This window comes from Rhinolophus hipposideros, assembly GCF_964194185.1.
Source record: "Rhinolophus hipposideros genome assembly, chromosome: 2".
Lineage (NCBI taxonomy): Eukaryota > Metazoa > Chordata > Mammalia > Chiroptera > Rhinolophidae > Rhinolophus > Rhinolophus hipposideros.
In genome coordinates, this window is record NC_138048.1 from 47,664,621 (window position 1) to 47,686,386 (window position 21,766).

At 41.6% G+C, this 21,766-nt stretch overlaps 1 protein-coding gene across 2 annotated transcripts; it reads left to right on the plus strand.

Annotated features, from left to right (window-relative positions):
* The first annotated feature begins 3,770 nt into the window (after positions 1-3,770).
* FBXO40 (F-box protein 40) lies at positions 3,771-21,751 on the plus strand. Of its 2 annotated transcripts, none has more exons than XM_081076801.1 (5): positions 3,771-4,037; positions 4,149-4,262; positions 13,573-13,605; positions 14,377-16,410; positions 18,415-21,751. In XM_081076801.1, the coding sequence occupies exons 4-5, from the start codon at positions 14,638-14,640 to the stop codon at positions 18,628-18,630; spliced, it is 1,989 nt and encodes a 662-aa protein (XP_080932927.1). In that variant the 5' UTR covers positions 3,771-4,037; positions 4,149-4,262; positions 13,573-13,605; positions 14,377-14,637; the 3' UTR covers positions 18,631-21,751. The 2 variants fall into 2 exon arrangements, with proteins under 2 accessions (XP_080932927.1, XP_080932926.1); XM_081076800.1 differs by having other exon boundaries at positions 3,825-4,037; positions 14,500-16,410.
* Positions 21,752-21,766: the final 15 nt, after the last annotated feature.

The window sequence follows — 21,766 nt, forward strand, 5'->3', positions numbered from 1 at the left end:
TGAAAGATACAATAATTCTGAATTTGTATACATTTAACAGCATATTCCAAAAATATATAAAGTAAAAATTAACAAAATTCTTGGGGAAATTTAAATATATAATTATAATGGAAGATTTTAATATAACACTCAGTAATTGATAGGTCAAATGGATAAAAATTTAGCATGGGTAGAAAATATTTTAACTACACAGTTAATAAGCTTGATCTAATAGATGTATGCAGATTTCTGCATCCAACTGGAAAATAACACACATTCTTTTCAAGCACATAATGTTCACATACTAGACCACAAAGCAAATCTCAAACTCAGATGAATCAATAACAGACATCATTCTTTGATCACAAGGAAATTTAATGAGAAGAAGCCCCAACCTCTCCTTCCACAGAGAAATTTAAAAGTATATTTCTAAGTAATTAATGGATCATGGAAGAAATTATAATGTGAATAATAATAACTGAATCAGCATTTACTGACAGTAGCAGTTTACTAACAGAAACAGTAGCAGTCATAGGTTTGCAGGTCCCTGGAACCTATCACATTCTGGGTCATTGCAGAGGAATCCTGCAGGGCACAACTGCAAACCTCAGAGACAGACACTGGCCCTTAGATTGTGAGGTTTTTGCTTATTGTTTTTATTTTTCACTTTTGATTTTTAAATATTCTTTATTTTTTAGAGCAGTTTTAGGTCCACAGCAAAACTGAGCAGAGGTACAGAAATTTCCCATATATTCTCTGCTCCTACATCCACACAGTCTCTCCCATTAGCAGCAATCCACACGAGAGTGGTACGTTGTTACAATAGATGAACCTACATTGATATATCAATTTCACCTAAAGCCCATAGTTTACATTAAGCTTCACTCTTGATGTTGTACATTACATGAATTTGTATAAATATATAATGACAATTCAGGTCATTATGAATTTTTATAAATGTATGATGACATGTATTGCCACTATGACTATTATAGTACCCTACAGAATAGTTTCACTGCCCTAGAAATCCTCTGTGCTCCACCTATTTTTCCCTTCATGCCCCCTAACCCCTGGAAACCACTGATCCTTTTACTGTTTCCATTGGTTTACCTTTAAATCAATAACTTTTCACCTGAAGAAATTAGAAAAAGAAGACAAACTAAGTCCAAAGCAAGCAGAAGGAAAGACGAGCAGCAGGAAAAAAAAGAGAGAATAGAAGAATAGAGAATATTAATGAAACCAAAAGCTACTTCTTTGAAAAGATCAACAAAATGATATACCTTTTGCTAGATTGACAATAAAAAAGACAAAAATTACTAAAATCAGAAATGAAAGATGGGATATAAATACCAACCTTACAGAAATAAAAAAGCATTGTAAAGGAATACTGAAAGATTGCATAACATTTCTAATTTATTTAACAAATTAGATAACTTAGATGAAATGGAAAAAAAATCTTAGGAAGACTCAAAATATCAAATCTTACTCAACAAGAAATAGAAGTTGTGAATAGAGCTTTAATAAGTAAAGAGATTGAGTTAGTAATCAAAAACATCACACAAAGAAAAGCCCAGGCCCAGATGACATCACTACTAAAGTTTACCAAATATTTAAAGAACTAACATCAATCCTTCACAAACTCTTCCATAAAACAGAAGAGAACATTTACTGCCTCATTCCATAAGACCAATATTACCCTGATACCAAAACTGAACAGATATCAGGAAAATTACAGACTAGTATCTCTTATGAGTATAGATGCAAAAATCCTCAGCAAAATGCTAAAATACTGAATCCAGAAACATATAAAAAAACATATACCAGACCAAGAGGGGTTTATCCAGGAATGCAAGGGTAGTTCAACATACAAAATCAATATAATCATATTAATCATATTATATAAAGGACATAATCATATATAATCATATTAATAAAGGACAAAAACCACATGATCATCTCAATAGGCACAGAAACAGCATTTGACAAAATCCTACACCCTTTCATGATAAAGGCACTCAACAAACAAGGATAAACTATCAAAGTCCTTCAACTTGATAAAAGACATCTACAAAACATGCACAGGTAAAATCATACTTAATGGTGAAAGACTGAATGCTTTTCTCCCAATAGCAGGAATACAAATTAAGGATGGTCATTCTCACCACTCTTGTCCAACATAGTGCTGGAAGCTATAGGCAGTAAAGGAAATAAGGCAAGAAAAGGTAATAGATGTGCAAATTGAAAAGGAAAAAGTAAAAATATCTCTATTCACATATGACATAATCTTGTAAGAGAAAATCCTGAAGAATCCATAAGAAAACCATTAGAACTAATAAGTTCAGCAAAATTTCAGGATGCAAGATCAATACACAAAATGTTTATAATTTCCAGCTGCTAGTTGCTCACCCCAAGTAATTTTACTTGCACAGTCACATCTGCATGGAAGAATCCAAGGGAAAGTGAAATTCTGAGTCTGTTAATTACAGTAGAATTTCGCACATATATGGTTAGTCCATACATTCAAATAACACCATTGTTGAGCACTTGGTATGTGCTTTACATATATTGATGTATTAATGTGTTAGCTTTTCAACACAGAGTCATGTTGAGTATACTCACGTTGAGTATAATCATTTCACATTTGGGAAAATTGAGGGAAAGAGTGGTTATGTACTTGGTCAAAGTCCTCTCTTCTCCTCAGGGAATATGTTCTAAGACCCCCAGTGGATGCCTCATATGGCAGATAGTACCAATATCTACTATAACAATACAAACCTCTATGTACTATGTGTGTTCCTATACATACCTATGGTAAAGTTTGGTTTATATATAAGGCACAGTGAGAGATTAGCAACGATAACTAATAATAAAATAGAACAATTATAAGAATATGTTACAATAAAAGTTATGTGAATGTGGTCTCTCTCAAAATATTTTATTTTACTGTACTCACTAAAGGAAGCACTTTTCACTAAAGGAAGCACTTTACAACTTCTCTTTGACATATCCAAATTGCCAGCATCACTGCTGTTGCACTTTGGGGCCATTATTCAGTAAAATAAGGGTGACTTGAACACAAGCACTGTGATACCACGACAGTGGACCTGATAATTTAGATGGCTACTAAGTGACTGGTGGGGGGTGTATGCAGCGTCCATATGCTGGACAAGGATGATTCACATTCCAGGTTGGAGGGTGGATGGAGATAGCACAAGATTTCAACATGGTACTCAGAATGGCAGTCATTGAAAATGTGTACAAAGTTTATTTCTGGAATTATCCATTTACTATTTTGGACTACAGTTGGCCACAGGGAACTGAAACTGCAGAAAGAGACACCATGGATAAGGGGGTCTACTGTACCTAGAAATTAGCAAAACCAGGATTTTATATTTCCTTTCTTCAGAAGATAGCTGAATGAGTTCCTTTGAAGAGGATGAGATACAGAAGAGCACCAGACAGAGAGTGAGAACAACTGAGTCTTTCCTCTGGTTCTCCCACTGGCAAGCTGTGTGACCTTGGATAAACAATTTACTTTCTCTAAACCTCGGTCTTCTCATCTGTGAAAAGAGGGAGTTGGACTAAGCCATAGCTAAGCCTCCTACCACCTCTAATTCTCTCACGTTGGACTTACTCTATGTCTGATTTGTGAGTTACAAACTCTCCCTTTTCCAACCACCAGGGGAAAGAAGAGGGCCAGGAGAGGACAGCCACTTACTTGTCAAGACTAGAAATAGGAGAAACTGAAACAGGACTGCATGCCACTTGCACAAGTTGGGGATTCAGCCAGCGATGGGTTTAGGTGAAAAGCACAGTTATAATTAGCGCAGCAGCCTGTCCCAAATGCTCCACCAGCCACGGCGAGCACAGCTGGATCAGCCGACTGCGCGCAGGAGTCTGAGAGGCCTTGAAAATGATCCTTCTTAAAAGGATTTTCTACCTTCCTCGAGGGAAAGAAAACCCATTGATATAAAACCTCACTTCCCTTCCGGCTTCCCCTGTTAAATGCCACTGCCGTGGAGACCGACTGTTGATAAATACAGGGGAAAGAAAAAATCGTAAGCTGAGCCTGGTCACATTGCCCCTTGTGATATCGTTTTATTTTTAACTTCGAGACACTTGAACTATCTCTGCTGAAGTTTTCTCTTCTTTCCCTGCCTCCTCAACAGAATTCTGTCTTCTGTGCAGCTGAAGTACCTTCAAGCCGCCTCCTGCCATCGATAGCTTGCTCACAATCAGGGGAGGCAGGCGCTGTGGATGCTGGGTCAGCCAGGGCCACTCAGGTGAGCTTTTCAGAGGTGAGCAGGTGCATCAAGGGGACAGCTGGAATGGTGAACATGGGGACTGAGGCTGAGCTGCACATCCCCTTTTTGCTCTGAGTAAGAGGGTTGTTAAGCAAATTAGTTGCCCAGGTAGGGCCTGGGAAGAGCTTTGGCGCTCAGAATGAGACCCAGCCATGTGTAAACTCCTGTTTTGAATACAAAATTTTTGGAAAGAAGAGATTACCTGCTTTCTGTCAGCTTAGGGTCTTTCTTCTACACTCAACCAGAGTGGTTATGAGGTATCTCTAAAGTTACACAGTGGTGATGGTGGGGTCACAATCTTGGGAGGAGGAAGTGGGGAGGAAATAGGTGGAAGGCCCAGGACCCAAAATTTCTATTTTTTTAAAGTCCAAATGCTGCGATCTTTTCACCAATCAGTATTTGCTTTAAGTGCAAGTCATTCTCATGTGCTTTAAATTCCATCCCCCGAAGGGATATAAATGTCTAATTACTACATTGTTTTGTACACCTGAAACTAATAAAAAATCCATCCCCTGTATCACACTACCAGTTAATGCAGCACAACTGCATTTACTGCATGCACTATTTAAACTCTGCCTGCAGAGTTTAGAACCTGCAATATTCCCTAACAACAGATATGGTTCTCTCCACCCCAGGGCTCTCGAATCCAAAATGCATCCTTGGACTAGAAGTGAAAGTATTTTACAAGTTGTAAACCTTATATAGGCTTTTGCACACAACCCAAAATTATTACAGGCATGTAACTTGCACTTCCAGAGGGGCCACTGTAAAATGATTAATGATAATTGAGGTATCGAAAGCTTTAAAACACAGCTAGATTATTCCTAGCTTTTGGAATAACTTGCATAGAAATTAGCAGGGATAAGGGAGCAGGGTTTATTTTCTTGTTTTCCTCTAAGCTTTGCTTTGGTGTTATATAGTTCAGAGTTCAGCTAAGGACATTGTGGGAAGTGGCTTATGTAGCAAAAGGAATTCTGTACACCCTGAACTTTGCAGTGTACGGGCTAGAGCCACCCATGCCAAATAAAAGGAGATCTAATCTACCCAGATACCCTAAATCCCAATTCCTTCCTGTCTGCCTCCATAACCTCCAGGCACTTCCCGTAACTCTGCTATAGATGTTTGGGTTATAATTATGCCTGTTTGCTAGGCACAATTAAATACACTATGTATAACTGTCTAACTTCATTTAATTTTGTCAGGGCTTCTATGGCACCAAGGTCTTTAAGGTGTGTGCTGAGGTGCTGTCCTTGCAAGACTGGGGAGTATTAGTTTAGGAGTCATCAAGTAGACAGGCTGACTTCCAGTTGCCCCTAAATAGTCCAGCTATTTAGCACTTTCTTGGCCAATACAAAACAAACAGTAATTTAAAGTACTAGATATGAAAATGAACTAGCTAATTAAATAACCGGAAAGTTTAAAAGTAGAGAGACTTCTAGAGTAGGTAGAGAACTGCAGATGGTGAGGTTGAATAGATTTGGAAGAGGATGGTTATATTTTTAAGGTATAGTGAAAATGCTGGAATCATAGCCTGGAAGCCCAGGATCATGGAACCAGATGTGGGAATTATCTTCAGCCAAAGGGTTGTGTTAAAATCTCAAGAAGCAAAGGGATTACTTTAATATTTAACTCTATACATTTTCCCCCTTAAAATTAAATATCTCCATAGCAGGGAAACAGGTTAACAATGTATAATTCATTAATTGGCTGGTTAATTGGTTAAGAGTTAAAGAGTATCTTTGACTTTTAACTTTGCCCTTGTCACTTCCACTTAAGTTAAAGCTCAGGAATAAATAATTATTGCCACATGAGGCAGCAAAATAGTTACTCGCTGACATCATGTAAGGGGTGCTGAGAGGGCCCCTTGCCTAAAAATATCTCCCTGACATCAGCCCTGTTTGCCAACTAACTTTAAAATTATAGTAAAGAATGTTAAAACTATTATCTGTTAATTCCATTCTCTTTTGCTTGAGTCAATGATTTAAATATACCTATCATATGCCTTCTCATGACTTTCTTGGCCAGCGAAGCTTGGTCACCACCTCTTACTCATTATTCCAAGTTCTGTTCTATTTTGCCCCTGGTGCCATCTACGTTGCCCACACGCCGCTGGCCACCACCACACAGGTAGCTCTGTGGCACTGTGGTTTCTACAGAATCTCTCAATAAAACGTCAAGGTGAGGAACGTGGGTGGGCACACTTCTCTGGGCCTCAGTTTCTCTTGTGGGAAATGAAGAGGTCTCAGCTCCCAGCAGGTGAACACAGGATATGGTGAGACCCAAAGGGAACAACCACGGAGCCATAGACGGGGGGGGGGGGGGGTTCATACCACTATGTTCTCAGTGGCTGCTGGTCAAGACACAGGAAGCAAACATCCGCCAGTACCCCAACAAGGGGTCTTCCTGCTCCCCAGTCTCGCTGGTGGCTGGGTGAGACACAGGAAGTAGGACCCACACGATCTGCACCACCCACGCTTGCTAATGTAGACACGGCAGTTATATACGAGACAACAGTGGCTAACGGCCAACTGGTTACAGCTGGTGACCAACTAATAACCGAGCCAACACCTTTCCACGTGAGGCTGACAGCCTGGAAACTGCTTTCCTGGCCCTTTCCCAGTAACCCTCTACTTTCCTAGTGAGGTTCTTGGACCATCAGCACTGTCGGGAGCTTATCACACAGGGAAGACTCTCAGGCCTCATCCCAGTGCTATCATATCAGAATCTGCATTTTAAAAACATTGCCCAGGTGATTCCTACGCACACAGAGGCTTTCTGGTTACGGCCTGATCCAGATTTCTGACTTATGCCTGCAAGGATTTAGAACAAGTACCACAACCCCTGAAAACAGTTCTGGGAACATTCCAGAGTTTCTGCTATAACACGAGCCCAAGGAAGTGTTTTCCATTCAGTAAAGGCTACATTAAACGTAAGAAAGTAGAAAACATTTCTTTTTTCTTACTTAAAAAAAAGCTCTAAATTAGCATACCTCTGACATCATTACACTTTCCTCCTAAATTCATTTCAAATTACTACCATTGAAAGAGGAGGTAGCTCTTCAAAATGCTGTCTTCTGCAGGGTTCTACTCAATTTCATGCAATTTAACCCTATTCAGTAAATGTTGTTTGAGTGCTGGGAGCGGTGTGAGCCATACTTACTTTGCTCAGGCCCTCAAAAACCACCTCCTACGTTCCTTGAGGACATCGGCAATTGTTCTGCTGGCTCTTCTCCTAGATCTTAGTTGACATTCCAGCCAGAGCTCCTTTTGCTACCCAAAAACTGCTCTCCCGGTCAGAGCACTTCTGCTCCATTTGTGGCCTTCATCAGAATCTCTTCCCCACTCACACCATCACTGTAACTTCTCTCAGGTTGTTTAGACTCCCTCAGCCAATCGCAAGAGAGAAGCTGACTCTTCATTGGCACCTTCCTTCTTTTTTCTTAATGAGCAGAATAATGTAGGTAAACAATTAAATTACAAACTCCAGCCTAGGAAAAAAAAATGCCTGCAATTTGCCTTTGTGGTATCTAACAGGTCTTCCAGGCCCGATGCCTTACTATTTGAATTCCTAAGTACTTAAGAAGTAAAGGCTTTGTGGTGATTACAATAGGCCAAAAGTGGGAGGTACTTAGGGGAATCTTACATTCTTTTTTAAAACGTGCTTTGAAGATTATTGAGCTGGAAATGGTATATACATTGGAGAAAGGGAGAACTGAACATTGAAAGGCCAGCCAAGAGCTGTGGGAGTGATACAGAGGGAAGAAATAGGGGCCTGGACAGGGAAATGACCATGAGAATGACCTTCCTGATAGAGGAATGACTAACAGTTGAGTGAATCTTATGTATTAGCCACTTTCCCTACTTTATCACATTTGATCCTCACACAATCCTATGGGTTATTATAAGTCCCATTTTATGGATGAATAAATTAGCTTTAGGGAGATAAAATAGCTTGTCAAAGCGACTTAGCTGATACATGAGAGTGCTCACTAATTATATTGGGGGTTTTCAGACAAGGCCTCTTTGTGGAGGTAACATTTAAACTGAAATCTAATGGCAAGAAGGAGCCCATAAGGCCATAGCACAAACAAAGAGCAAGGGGAGAGTTTGCGTAGAAAGAACAAGTAGAAAGGCCCAACACAGGAATAAGCGACAAGGCTGGGGCTTCATGCTCAGGGAGAGAGAAGAGATAAAAAGGCAAGCAGGGGACACTTGTGCAGGATTTTGTAGGCCAAGATAAGGATATCAGAGTTTATTCCTTGTGATGGAGATGCACTGGGGGCTTTAAGTGGGGAGTAATGACCTAATGTTAAAAGTAGATGAGACATGATGCTTGGACTGGGCATCTGAAAGGTGGAGATAGAAAGAAATGGGTAGAATGGCCCACTGCCTTTTCAAATCATTCTCCAAAGCCTTCCTACCTAACTGGGCAGTAGTTCCTTTGTGATTGGGTGCACAGTATCAAGCTTTCTCTAGCTCAGTGGTACTTAGATGGAGCTTACAACAGAATCAGCTGGATTGAGTCGGTCTAATTCTGTACATCTGATTTGGTAAGGCCCAGGAATTTACATTTCTAACCAGTGGCCAGGTTAATGCTGATGCTGCTGGTCTGGGTCCCACACTTAAAGGACCGCGATTCTAACTGACTTGCTCTTGCTTATTAACGTACCGCTTTCTGAATGGTCCACACAGCACCACAACCTGCATCAAACAAAATTTCTGCTCCCCTGTCAGGTTGTAAATATACCTTTATTTATTTGTTAAAGTTTATTGGGGGTGACAATGGTTAGTAAAGTTACATAGATTTCAAGTGCACAATTCTGTAATACATCATCTATATATCACATTGTGTGTTCACCACCCGGAATCAGTTCTCTGTCCATCACTATATATTTGACCCGTTTATCCTCATCTACCACTCCCTCACGCCTTACCCTCTGGTAACCACTAAACTACTGTCTGTGTCTATGAGTTTTAGTGTCTTTATTTGCTTGTCTTGTTCTTTTGTTGTTTTCAGTTTTATATCCCACATAGCAGTTAAATCATATGGTTCTTGACTTTTTCTGACTTATTTTGCCCCTATTTCTTTAAAGAAATATCCATCCCTCAAAACGCATGAACCTAGCCCTTCCACCTACTCATATCCCACTTAAAATGCATCCGGTACAATGAGTAAAATCTAGTTCTGTGTAGATCTTTGAACTGCTTAAGTCTAAATTATATTATTTTGACTTCTATCTCCTCTAGACATGGGAACTTTAAAACAAATGTCGGAGACAGTGTTTTGCCCATAGACTTGATTGAAGTTTATTTTTAAGAGGAGGGAATGTATTGACTTTTCAGATAGGAAGCAAGAATTTAAAGGGGGAACAGAGAAGCATAGAAACTAAAGGGTGAAATGGCACCTGGATAACCATGTATTGTGTCAGGCATAGAATTTTATCAACTTTCTCACAGTGAAGAGTTAATCTATGTGTTTTGATTTAGTAGATGTTTCATTTTAAATCTCAGAATCCATATTGTAGTGTAGATTTTTAACCCTGAAAACTTTTACATGTATATTCCCTGAAATGTAAAGCCATGAGACCTGGATACTCTTCTTATTCCTCTATTCAGTTGGGGGACAGTATGGGACATGGGACAGAGGAAGACCAAAAAAAAAAGTCATCATAGAGATGGAAGTGCTCCTTAATGAAGAGTGTCCGGCTCCTCTACAATCGGGGAAAATTATACATGTAGACACCTTTCTGTGCCCCATCTGAAGGAGGAAAGACTCCCCCGCTCCCGATAGGCTCTAGTCATGGGCTTGCTTTCTTCTCAAATCATGGCATGTACCACACGTCTCTGTGCATCTCTGAGGGGTACAGAGTCATCTAGCAAAGAGGGCAGAGTTTGAAGCCAGATAAACGTGGGCCTTTTTGTGCCTCAGAATCCTTGTCTGTAAACGAAATGGTAATACCCACCTCACCTGTTCACTGTGAGGATTAAATGAGATGTTATGTAAAAGCACATGTTAGGTACTAAAATCTTGTTTCTCTTCCTCCATGACATCCAAAATACAGAGAAATCACTCAATCTAGGAAAGTCAGACAAACTCCATGGAGGATAAGAATACAATCACTGCCCTGGAACAGAGATTAGGAGAACGGTATCTTATCTCACAAGACAATCAATGATATATCTAATTTGATCAAGTTGGGACAACACCAATTGGCTCCAAATAAGGTGATAGATCAATTAGTTGTCCAAGTTTGCCTGGGACTAGCAGGTCTCCTGGGACTGGCACGTACAGGGCTAAACCCAGGAGAGTCCCAGGCAAACCAGGACCACTGGTCACCCTGCTTACCAGGCAACAGATTATCCAGAATCTTGGACTGTCCTTTATCTCAGTGGGAACCATTTCCCCCAGACATACAACACAAAGTTCAGATGTGATTTTTTTATGCCCTTAGGCTATATTTATCTTTCTCCTTCCTTCTACTGTCTAACTTTCCCAAAGTGTGGTCTCTGCTCACTGTCTTTCTGCTCAGTACATGTCCTCTCTCAAAGTCACTTATCTGGTGTAGCTCCAGAGCCTGAGAGAGATCTTTAAATAGCAGCATTAAAAAAAAAAAAAAAAAAAAAGCATCTTTGTTGCCTGCATTCATTATTTTTCTTTCCTCTTAAGGGGGTATTTTCAAATAACTTCAAAGAGATGGAGAGCAATAAGACTTCACAATAAATGTTTCCAGCTTCAATAACGCTGTTCCTAAGAACCATACTTTATAATGCTGAAGGGTAAGAAATGAGTGGGCTGAAAGTTCATCACCACTGTTGCTCCAGTCACACACATCCCTGCTGGAGCAGAGTTCTCACTACACACATGGAGCACAGAACTAGCCAGGCCTGCTTTTTACTTCCCAGGAACTGGGCTCAACTTGGTGACAGAACTAGGCAGGCAAATATGAAGCAGGACATTCCTGGTGCCAGTACTGTTTTTCACATAGGTTTATTCCTTTTTGTGATCTGCCTCTTCTTTCCCACGTTAAAACCAGCAGGGGACTTTGACTAGGCCAGACTCCATTTTTATTGATAAATATCTTTTATGAATAGAAAGCAGATGGTCACATTCTCCCAGCCAGGGCACAGGCCCTGCCAACACTGGAGTGTGTGCTTAATAGCTTTCCCCTCCCCTCCAAGCAAACACTATATTTTGAATGGCTAAGGGTCCCGCATCACAGCTGAAATGCCACATTTGCTCTGGCCAGAACTCTGTATTGTCACCGCGTTCTTAATTGACCTTATGGCAGCATTCGAGGTTATCACTCACCCTTTCCTTTACATCTGGATCACATAGTGTTGACTCTTTTCGCTCTCTGGCCTCTCATTCTCTGGCTCTACTTCTTCCTAACATCCCAAAGTGGTCATACTTAGCTATGAATTTCATGGCTCAGATTTCTATTCTATGTTCTTACTTCCCCTTATGGCTTCCTCTCTCACTTTTAAGTGATAATTCTCAAATCTGCATTGCTCCCGTCTAACCCCTCATCTTCCCATTCACATGATCTGTCATCACCTCAAGCAACTTGTATTAAACTTGCTGGAGCCATCTTTCTTTTCAAAACAATTTCCTTTTCAGACTTCTATTTTTTTCTCAGAATTATACCCAATATTCTATCTTCTTGGTTCAAAATCTTGGCATCAACTTTGATTCCCCTTCTTTCCCCATCTCCAGCCAGAAACAAAAATGTTCGTTGATTTTCCCTTGTATGATCTCCTGTCTCATCTTACTTATTTCTATTGTCGTCAGTCTTACCCATCCAAGCCTCCATCACATTCTCTACATAGCAGTTTCTGACTCTAGGTCCTCCCACTCCACTATTACTAGTTGACACCCCAGTTACAATGTTAAATGGCTCCTTATTGAATACCAAATAATTCCAGATGCTTTAGCCTAATATCGTGTTTCCCTGAAAATAAAATCCAACCGGACAATCAGCTCTAATGCATCTTTCAGAGCAAAAATTAATATAAGGCCCAGTCTTATTTTACTATAATATAAGACCGGGTCAATATAATATAATATAATAAATATAATATAATATAATATAATATAATATAATATAATATAATATAATATAATATAATAAATATAATATAATACCGGGTCTTATATTAATTTTTGCTCCAGAAGACACATTAGAGCTGACTGTCTGGCTGGGTCTTATTTTTGGAGAAACACGGTATTTATGAATTTCCACAAGTCCACAATGGACTTTTTTCCCCCAGGAGTGATCCGGAGTGTAGCAGGAATCCACCTAGCAAACATGAATAAATGACTTCCTACAAGACAAGTGCTATTCTAAGAGTTTCAGGTACTGTAGTTAACTCATTTGCTCCTCACAACAGCACTATGAGACAGGTGCTATTATTATCCTCCCTCACAGATGGGGAAACTGATGAACAAAGAGGTTAAGTAATTTTCCCAGAGTCTCACAACTTCTGACTTGTAGTGCTAAGGTGGAATCCCCTGCTGTCTGCCTCTTAACCACTACACTATACCACCACTCACAAAAATCTGCACTCCCCCCCCCCCAATATATCTCGGGGAAAAATCAGAAGATCTGGCAACACATTTCCACATGGGACTTACTGACCAGAGCCAAGAAGCTGTGTTCCCCTGGAGGCAGGGCACCATCTCTTGTGCTTACCAGAGTCTCCACTGAGACTGCTTCTGGAGTCTTGGGGGTCTGACCCCTGTTTTAGCCACAGCACATCTGAATACACCAGAATAAATGACACATGATAGATATTTCACAGATACTTGTACACTGCCCCAGACCGAGCTGTATATCAGCATTTCCTCGAAGTGGACATGAAGCCCCCGTGGGAGAAAAGGCTAGAAGATTAACTTGGACCAGATGTGTGTGTGTGGGGGGGGCGGGGTATGGGGGGTGGAATGTCAGGATAATTGTTCGTAGATAATGGAGAAAAGTTACAAGAAGCATAAGTTACACATCCCATGGTTGGTAAGATGCCCCATCAGAGGGCAGTGTGGGTTAGTAAAAAGGGCACGGACTAGCATGGCCTGGGTTGGAACCTGATTCCATCACTTAGCTGCTGTATACCCTTGGACAGGCTATCTAACTTCTCCAGTTTCCATTTCCTTGACTATAAAATAGGGGCAATGACACCTCCAGGATGGTGGAAGGAATTAAATGACAGTGTATGTGAATTCTCTTTGACCCTGTAGGTAACCAAAATACCTTTCTTACTAATAATTCATATTCATATTTTCATATTTCCTCTAGCATTACAAAGCAAGAAGAAACTAGGAAGTTATGGTAAGTACCAGGTGCTCATTGGATCTTCACAGTTCAGGGGCCCAGGTCTGGCTTCATTTAGCTTTCAGCCCAAGCAGCTGGAAAAGTTGTCCTTATGGTTGTTGATATTTATTGGCTTATTGCCAAACCAGCGATGTTAGAGCGGACGCTAGTAGCAATTGACACGGGGTAGGAGGAAAGCAGAGAACTGAGAGAGATTTGGGAGCACAGATTTTTAGTAAAATGTTAAAAAGGGGGAAAATGCAGCAATAACCTAAATGGCTAACAATTCCTTCATTCAGCAAATATTATTGAGCACCTACAGTGGTCCTGGCGCAGTGACAGGTGCCTAGGGGACGCAGATATGAACAAAACCAGACATGGTCCCTGTCCTCCCAGCACGCCCCCTGGTGGTAGTTGGTTAAACGAATGACAGCGTTCTCATTCTGGAGTGTTGCTTGGCCATTGTGAAGAAAGTTTGTAGAGAATAATGAATAAAACAGCCTAGCTCATGTTACAATAGCAAGATGAAAAGCTGGATACAAAACTGTATTATAATATTGACTGTGTAATATAAATTATCCATAATCCACAACTCAAAAATAACAATTGTCAACATTTTACTGCATGACATTCAGCTTTGTCTTATTCTATTCTAAACACATCCACTACGTAGTACATAGAATAAACCATTGGAAAATAAACAAGAGAGTGTTGATAGTTGGTACTTCTGAGTTGTGGGATTATGAGTGATTTTTCCTTTTTTCTCTATGATTTTCTATATTTTCCAAGGTTCCTATAATAAGCACGTATAAACTGGAAATAAGTCCATTAAAACACAGTCACAGACACACTTAGAGTTTCTCTCCCAGCAGTTATTTGTTTTCTCTTTCTCCTTGCCTTTGGTGTGTCCAGGGCAGGGCACGCAGGCCTCCACCTGGGCAGCACAGGCATTGTGAGAGATGTTTTAACCGTCACTGTCACATTCCTGTGGAGCCCAATGTCTCCTGCCTGGTGATAAACTGCCGCCTGTCCTGTGGTGCTACCTTCCACATGTGCAAAGAGGCAGAGCACGAGCTCCTCTGCCCCTTAGAGCAGGTTCCGTGCCTCAACTCCGAATATGGCTGCCCCCTTTCCATGTCCCGCCACAAGCTGGCCAAGCACCTGCAGGTGTGCCCTGCCAGTGTGGTCTGCTGCTCCATGGAGTGGAACCGCTGGCCAAACGTGGACTCTGAAACAACCCTACATGAGAACATCATGAAAGAGAATCCCAGTGAGGAGTGTTTGGACACAGCGCTGGCTCTCCAGGACCAGAAGGTCCTTTTCAGATCTTTGAAAATGGTAGAACTTTTTCCGGAAAGTCAAGAGCCCACTGAGGAGGAACCTACTGGGAATGGAGAAGCCAGCTGGGAGGAAATGGGAGGAGCAGTCGGTGGAGCGGATGCCAGTTTGGTACCACATAGCTGTCTGTCGGCCCCCAAGGAAGAGACGGCAGAACTGAGTCAAGAAGAACGCGAGGTGTTAGCCAAAACCAAAGAAGGGATGGACCTGGCTAAGTTTGACCAGTGGGAAAATATTTTCAGCAAAGAGCATGCAGCCTCTGCTTTAAGAAACTCATCAGCGAGCTGTGAGAACAAGAGCCGGAATGGCGCCGGCAAAGAACAGATTTCTGACAGCAATAACATGGTAGTAGAGGGTGCTGCCCAAGGGAAAGCACCCCAGGAAAACCAGAAGCAGCAGGACTTTCGTGCAGCTGTGGAAACAACAGGGCTTGCCCGTTGGCAGGATGGTGTCCTGGAAAGACTGAAAACTGCCGTGGATGCAAAAGACTATAACATGTACCTGGTGCACAACGGGAGGATGCTTATTCATTTTGGTCAGATGCCCGCCTGTACGCCGAAGGAGAGGGACTTTGTTTATGGCAACCTTGAAGCTCAGGAAGTGAAGACTGTTTATACCTTCAAAGTTCCTGTGAGCTACTGTGGGAAGCGGGCTCGCGTTGGAGATGCTATGTTGAGTTGTAAGCCCAGTGAACACAAGGCAGTAGACACTTCAGATTTGGGGATCACTGTGGAGAACCTGCCCAAATCAGATCTCATCAAGACCACCCTCCTGTGTGCTTTGGAAAGAGAACTCAAAGGCCACGGCATCTCTGAATCCAGGAGCATTGATGGGCTGTTCATGGATTTTGCTACGCAGACGTACAATTTTGAGCCTGAACAGTTTTCCCCTGGCACGGTGCTGGCTGACCTAACGACTGCCAGCCCAGAGGGGCTCCATGTGGAGCTCCAAAGTGAGTGTGTGACCAGGAGACACAATAAGAGCAGCTCTGCCTTTACTTTCACCTGCAACAAATTCTTCAGGAGGGACGAATTCCCCCTGCATTTCAAGAATGTCCACACAGACATTCAGTCATGTCTTAACGGCTGGTTCCAGCACCGATGCCCCCTTGCCTACTTGGGATGTACATTTATTCAAAGCCATTTCCGTCCCCCAGGGCAAAAGGCAAAAGTGATCTATAGTCAGGAGCTTAAGACCTTTGCCATCAAGCCAGAGGTTGCTCTGGAGCTCAGTGAGGGAAGGAAAAATAACCACCTCTCAGGCTGTGGAGGGAAAAGCCAGAATTCTCTAACGAGCCTGCCCTTGGAGGTTTTGCAGTACATTGCTGGGTTCTTGGACAGCGTCAGCCTGTCCCAGCTTTCCCAGGTGTCCGTGCTGATGAGGAATATCTGTGCCACTTTGTTACAAGAGAGAGGGATGGTCCTCCTGCAATGGAAGAAGAAGAGGTATTCCCATGGAGGCACTGCCTGGAGAGTCCACAGAGAGGCAAGTAAACACTCATTCATTTATTCATTCCTTCAACAGATATGTAGTAAGGGCCTTTTATATGCCAAGCACTGTACTAGGCACTGGACTTGTACTAGGTTACTGGGGATAAGACATAATTCCCGAGCTCAAGGAGGTCAGTCTAGTAGGGAAGACAGATCTATAAATATATAAATGGGAATACAGATGTTAGTACATGTCTACCTCTACATATGTGTCTGGATATCTTCTGTTTGCCCCCATGATCCATTCTCAAACCTTCTCCTCCAAGATCTGTCTCCCAAGAGGTTGATCTCTACAGACTGCCTTGACTATCTCCCTTGCCCTCCAGCTTCCTGTTGGGCTAACCTAGGAGGGGTATATCAGCAGGAGGTGGGAGTGAGGGGGAAGAGTGAGCTTGACATTTCTGTTCTTCTGGATTCTTCCCTATATGCATTTCCCCTCCATGACACTTTGCACTGACTATGTCGCTCCACAGAAGGTGGCTATATCGCGTGGCTCTCTCCACATTCTAGGTTCCAATGGCCCCTCTCCTTCTTCCCTTTCAGGCCTAGGGTAGTAATATTCCAGATTGTTACTAGCCCAGTTACAGCACTGTGTCTTGTGACTTTCCTATGCAAATTGCCCACAATTTGTATATCATTCCTTTTTTTAATTCTCTTCAAATTACCCACTTTGAGTGTGCCATCTGTTTCCTGCCTAGACTGATTGATACAGTATGCCAACACATTCCCCTCAGTCCCACGTCAACTAATTTTTTGCCTTTGTTGAAGGCATTTTAAAATTCTAAAATAGTTGATTTCCCCTGGTTCTAATGCCTATTAAATTTTTCAGAAAACTGCTGTATAAATCAAAGAATGTCTCCCTTTGGAAAAATCTTATTCTTTTTTCCCACTTAGTTTATACTTGCTTAACTGTATTATAATTTCTATCACCTTGTACCATACAGAAGTGAAACTCCTCATTCATTGTTCCAAGATGCTTTAGCATCCTTTCTCATGGTAAATATGTTGATAATATGAACCACAAATTTATGTGCCCATTTAGATAATTCCATAAACTCACAGTTGAGTTTCTTCCCAATATGTAGTTGTATACAAACTTGCATTGAGGAGTTAGAGTTGTTTACATCTATTTTTATTGATTTTATCTAAAATATCATGCATATTTTCCATTATTCCCTGAGCAGTTTTCAAAAAATAATTGTAAGATTCTCCCTCATTTATCCATATCTGCATCCATGTGTTAAATAATTACTGACTACCAACCAACCACATGTTAGGTATAAACATGAGTGAGACTAAGACCTTGTCCTTTGGCAATTATATAGTTTAGCACTGCCTAATATCTTCCTCTGTAAAGTTAGATGCAAATAATTTAATTTACATACTAGAAATCACATTAATTTTTGGCTCATATTTGTCCCCGATTCAGTGATTGCTGACCACTCTTGAATATCATTTGGGACAAACTAATTCCCTGCAGAAAGAAAGAGAATTTAGTTGGAGGTAAAGGGTGCTCATATTAAAATGGCTTTTTATTGTAAAAAGGGAAATAGTTCTAAGACCCCAGGAAGCACTTTTCTTACATAGGAACAGTGACAAGAAACTGAGGGTGAAGTGGTCATATTGAAAGGGTATCAGGTTTTGTCTACCCTTGTAGCCAGATTTTGAAACTAGGGGAAAGGCCAAAGGGTATTTGAGTAACAGACACCTAGATTTCTCCTAAGGTTTCTGTTCTAGTGAGACTCTTATTAGTGTCAATACGCAGACTGGTGTTAGTCATTCCAACTGCATGGCTGGCTGAGAAGGTTATCAACTGGAAGGGGAACTAGGAATTGGGTGCTGGAGAAGGAACTAACAATATCTCTGCAGCAGCCACTAAACACTCTCTGGAAGCTAAGAACAGGAAGAACAGAAAGGCATTTTCTTATATTGTTCAAATAAAGCCAGCCTGAGGATATTGCCCCAATGTTCACTTTTGAGCTTCTGTCTTTCCCAACAGATCTGGCAATTCAGCAGCCTATTCTCCAAAATCAAGAGCTGGGAGTTTAATGAAGTCACCTCCATGTCTGAGCACTTGAAGGTCTGTCCTTTCAATGTTGTAGAGCACAAGACTGACCCAATTCTTTTGACCAGCATGTGTCAGCCCCGTGAGCAGGCCCGAGAGAGCTTAGTCACCACTTTTAGAGCCAGTCCACGAGGAAGACACGCCAACTAAAGATTCAGATGCAAGCATTCTTGGATTCCCCCTCAGAGTTACTGGAAGTAGGACAGAGTGTGGTTTTGAGGACTTCCCTCTGTAACCTGCATACATGCTTATCTGGGTGCATTGGAACATGTAGTATCCTTCAAAACCTGAGCAGTTGCACAAGGTCTAAGAATTTCCTATGCCCTGGCTTGTACAGTTGCTATAGTGCCATATTGATGACTTATTTCCTTTCCTTTTTTTCCTAAAATAAATCAGTCTGTGGAGAAAATAGGCAATTTGAGGCCATCTGGAAGATGAACCCAAACCCTTAGGAGATGAGAGAGCAATGAATTCCATAACCAGCATAAGCCTATGCTTTGGTGGGGGTACGTTTTAGTTTACAAGTACATTCAGATTTGTGGGGCAGGCAATGCAGGGATGCAGACTGAGGTGCCTCCCAGGACACCCCGGGTGAAGAGCACAGAGTCTGAGCATTCTGGAACAGGAGTTGTCTTGACAGTCAAGTCCAGGGCTTGTTTTCAGTTGCCCCACTGCCTCTAAGTCCAGACAGTCTGAACACAGCCCGACCGGGAAGAGACCTTGGCTGAGCACAGCGCCCTTGAGGAAGCCACAAACCAAAGGCTGAGAGACAGAAATGAGGTCATGGAGTTTGTTGTGTAGAATCTTAGCAACACACAGGACAAGCTTCACAAATGAAGAAGGGTCTAAAGGAGATACTATATTTATGGAGAAAATTAGGACAAAAGGCCTTACGCCTATATTTAAACATTTTAATAAAGACTTAAGAGTCAAGGTTCTTTTCTTCTGAAAATTGTATTCTCGGTCTAGATTAGGGAGAGCACAGGCATAGCCCAGCACCACCTGGGCTACCTGAAATGACCTCAGGACGCTAACAACTTCAGTGTTGTGCAGAATACACAGAGTAGCCCCAAGAGACCACACGTTTGGCAAAGTACAGACAAGGCCCACTGCATCAGTCTCAGGCTCAAGACACCACTTGAGTATGCCATGGGTGATCTTGGGAAGAAAGACACGTGCGCATAGTGGTTCCCTATAATTGCTCGTATCTATTCCTGGTCGTGAGTCCAGACTGTCAAAAAGGGGTGCTACTGCTGGGTTTTGGTAACAGTAAATACTCATGAGAACAAAAGTGAAAGAAAAATACAAAATAGGAACCTACTTCCACTAAAGCAGGGTTTCTCAGAACTGTTGACATTGTGCACTGAATAATTCTTTGTCGTGAAGGACAGTTCTGTGTGTTATAGGACATTTTGCAGCATCCTTAGCTTCTATCCATAGATGCCAGTAGCACCCCCACAGCTGCAACACCCAAAAATGTCTCCAGACATGGCTACATATCCTCTGAAAGCAAAATCGCCCCTGGTTGAGAACCACTGCCCTAAAGGAGGACATGCTAGTGGCAGTAAGTTAGGACAAGCTTTTGATGCAGCAAACTCTTAGCTCACAGTTTACCTACAATGGTTATCATTGCATCAGCAATTCTTTATTGAGTACATAGATTTTAGACATATGGTGATTTTAGGTTGGGAACCAGATGGAGCTGATTTATTTGTTGTGCCTTCAGGCCCTTGGGTCATGTGAAAAACATATCCCTTCAGCTTTTTCCAGGAGTAGCTAAAGCCTGGAAATTTGAGCTATTTATCTTGTGTGTACAGCCACCTCACCTTAGTCGGTGCCATTTTCCCAGCAATCCTAGCAGTCCTCAAGCAAGTGAGAAAGAAAAGGAAGACAGGCATTGTGGGGAAGATGAAAACAAAGAATTGAGCTCCTCCCACCAAAAAAAAAAGAATGTAGTTGATCTGAATGCTTGCTATCACCTGGACCTCTCTCTGAACTTGGTCTGGAGCTGGTGTAGAGGAAGTAGATGACACCTCTAAGAAGAAGGCATGAGAGCAAATCCCAGAATACAAGTATGCTCATTTTTTCATTATAATGTGCCACTTCGTACTGTAACTCTATTTTTCCGCATCCTCATTGTTTGGTTCATATTTCACATTTGTATATAAGGCAGCATTTTCTAAACCTATCACTAGAGTATGAGCGAAGATTTTATTCAGTGAAGGTGACCGGAAACAATTAAACACTGAGGTGGGAGAAAGGGGAGAGTCCTCCAGGTATCAATCAGTTCCATGTGTTTTGAATCTAGTCCTTCCTGTATGGAGAAAGAAAGCTCCTAAAGTCCACACTAGGTTTCTTATTTTACTAAAAAAAGAGAGAAGGGGGAGCCATAGGCCAAGGGTGATGAAAATCAGGGACTACTGTAAGATAGGCGAGAACTACAGAGAAAGTGAGAGAGCAGAGGGCTTTCCCTTCACAATCTGGGTGGCAGGGGGGAGGCCAGTGTTCAGTAGAGCAGTCAGGGGAGGGCCACACTGCTCTGTGGGCTGCACACTTCTATCACACTCTACTTTCCCAGGTGCTGCCTTCAGAGCAATGCTGAATTGAGCAACATCATCAAACACATTTTATAAGATATCTAATTGTATATGTTGCAGAAAAGCTGTGTACTGCAACTTATCCCACTGGTCTACACAGACAGGCACATTTTATGGTGAGAGGGCAGTTGGAGTGAAAGGGAAACATGTAGAGAGACTGGATTAGACAGAAGATGGTTTGGTTAGTGAGCTAAGGCTATAGTGAGCAGTATGAGCAACAAGCATTATCTGACAGTAGCAAGACAGCTAGACAGGGCTTCAGATTAAGAAGGAGCTGAGGGGAGCGAAGAGAGACTGTATCCAGGAGTAGGGGCCTGGATGGAGAGTTGTCTATGAGCAGAGCCCTTGATGAGTATCACCACCAAGATAGTTGGTGCAGAGTAGAAATCAGCCAGACTTGGAGGGTAAGGTCTACAGAACTGAGGCAGAAAAGGATCTTGTTGCCTTACTAGCATGAGAATCTGGAAAAGAAGTTTCTGTCTTATAATAAAAAGAAAAATCAAAAGTAAAGTTGGACTTGGAGATGTAACTGGAAAACCAGTGTAAAATTCTGATCTATGTGTGATGTCAAATAAAATTGAAGAATGAGATTGCATATATCTATGATGACTTACTTCTGTATACTGGAAATCCCAATGTCTCTATAAGCAGCAATAAAAGCTCCTTTGCACTCTAAACGGCTAACTGGG